The sequence below is a fragment of the Chaetura pelagica genome, unplaced genomic scaffold, assembly GCF_000747805.2.
Source record: "Chaetura pelagica isolate M959 unplaced genomic scaffold, ChaPel_1.0 scaffold363, whole genome shotgun sequence".
NCBI classification, from domain to species: domain Eukaryota; kingdom Metazoa; phylum Chordata; class Aves; order Apodiformes; family Apodidae; genus Chaetura; species Chaetura pelagica.
This window is the reverse complement of record NW_009952720.1, coordinates 2,204,586-2,206,337: the sequence shown is the minus strand read 5'-3', so window position 1 is coordinate 2,206,337 and position 1,752 is coordinate 2,204,586. Positions and strand designations below refer to the sequence as shown.

The window sequence follows — 1,752 nt, the reverse complement described above, 5'->3', positions numbered from 1 at the left end:
ACCACCAAGGGCTGGGCAGGAGCTCCCTGGGGAGCAGGGCAGGGCCCATCCCACCACTGCAAACACGGCCACCTCTGAGTGGCTCCAGGGCCTCGCTAGGTGGGACGAGGTCTGGGTTTTGGCCACCCTGCTGTAGTGGGATGGCTGCTGTGAGTGCTCAGGGTTCATGGTCCCAGCTCCCTCCTCCACCTGCAGCACTGCCCAACTCAGGCTTGCCCTGCTCCCTCTGTTGCAGAGCTGGTGATCCCGAGCAACGCCAACGTCTTCTACGCCATGAACAGCCACGTCAACTTCGACTTCATCCTGCGGAGAAAAATGATGGACAGAGATGAGAAGATGCCCAGTGGCTGCAGCCTGACACTCCCCAGGACTCCAAAACGGAGCTGCTGGAGCGGGCGGCCCAACAAACTGGTGCTTTTAGGGAGGCAGGGCTGGGAACTGGCTGAGGCTGCGCCGCGGTGACCGCCCGGTGTTCACAGAGTCACAGCACATGAATGTATCAGGATTCCACTGGGAACACGTTTGGAGTTGGACTGCAAAGTGCCCTGCAGCCAGACCCTCCTCCCCTGCAGCCAGGGATGGACAGACGCGGATGTACGGGACAGCACAGACTGGAATTGTTGTTGTTAGTGTTGTAGTTAATTGTTGCTGTAGTAAATTGTAGGAGTAGCAGCAGTTTGTTTGTAGTAGCAATTAGGCGTAGCAGTAGTAGCAGTTAGTTGTTGCTGTAGTTAAGCTGTTGCTGTAGGTAGTTGATGTTGCTGTTGTTAAGTTGTTCTTGCTGTAGTTAAGTTGATGTTGCTGTAGTTAAGCTGTTGCTGTAGGTAGTTGATGTTGCTGTAGTTAAGTTGTTGCTGTAGTTCAGTTGATGTTGCTGTAGGTAGTTGATGTTTCTGTAGTTAAGTTGTTGTTGCTGTAGTTAAGTTGTTGTTGCTGTAGGTAGTTGATGTTGCTGTAGTTAAGTTGCTGTTGTTAGTAGCTGCTGTTGTTTGTTAGTAGCTGCTGTTGTTAGTAGCTGCTGTTGTTAGTAGCTGCTGTTGTTAGTTGTTTAGCTGTTGTTGTTTTTTTGGTGTTTCCTGTTTTGCACATTAGCTGAAGAAGGTGAGAGGCCCCATCAGAGGGGGAACCAGGACTGCAACGTTTGCCTTAAGAACACCACAGAAGCCAAACACTCTTCGTGAGAGAACATTTTCCTTTGTGCCAGTATTACACAGAAGAAACGTCTGAGTTTATTTTTATAGACCAGGGGAAGAAAAGTCCCCATACAATTCTGCCTGAACCAAGAAGCAGGAGGTCCCGGGTGGCCTCCAGCAGACTAAGGGGAGCACTGGTTTGCAGAAGGTGTGGGTGAGCCCAGGGCCACCAGCAGATGCTGCCTCCAGGAGGCGTTTGGATTTGCAACTTGCAGCAGGGGTGGGTCCCTCTCCACAACACCCATCCCTGCAGGCAGCAGAAGTGGCAGGTGTGTGTGTTGCTTTCACACAGCTGTCAAAACATTTTCTTTCTTTTTCTTTTTGCACTTGTTCCACACCTGAAAATTATCTATTTTGGATTTTTTTTCCAAAGAACTTTTTAAAAGAATGGACTGCACTTGCTTTTAGATGAATGTCATTATTTGTTCCTGAACAAGACAAACAAACAAACAAACCTTCTAAAAGGTTATATATATATATATAAAAGATTTTTTTAATTGCTTACTGTAATCTTTATACAATAAGTATATAAACTGTTTTTCACTAATTTGGCCTGGAT

The 1,752-nt window shown here is 47.8% G+C and overlaps 1 protein-coding gene across 1 annotated transcript in view; it reads left to right on the top strand.

Moving 5' to 3' along the window:
• Positions 1 to 462, top strand: part of RGL1 (ral guanine nucleotide dissociation stimulator-like 1) — a 103,725-nt gene extending 103,263 nt beyond the window's left edge. The window contains exon 20 of the mRNA XM_009994682.1: positions 236 to 462. Within this exon, the coding sequence (XP_009992984.1) occupies positions 236 to 462 (227 nt within the window). The remainder of the gene's footprint in view (positions 1 to 235) is intronic.
• The last annotated feature ends 1,290 nt before the right edge of the window (positions 463 to 1,752 follow it).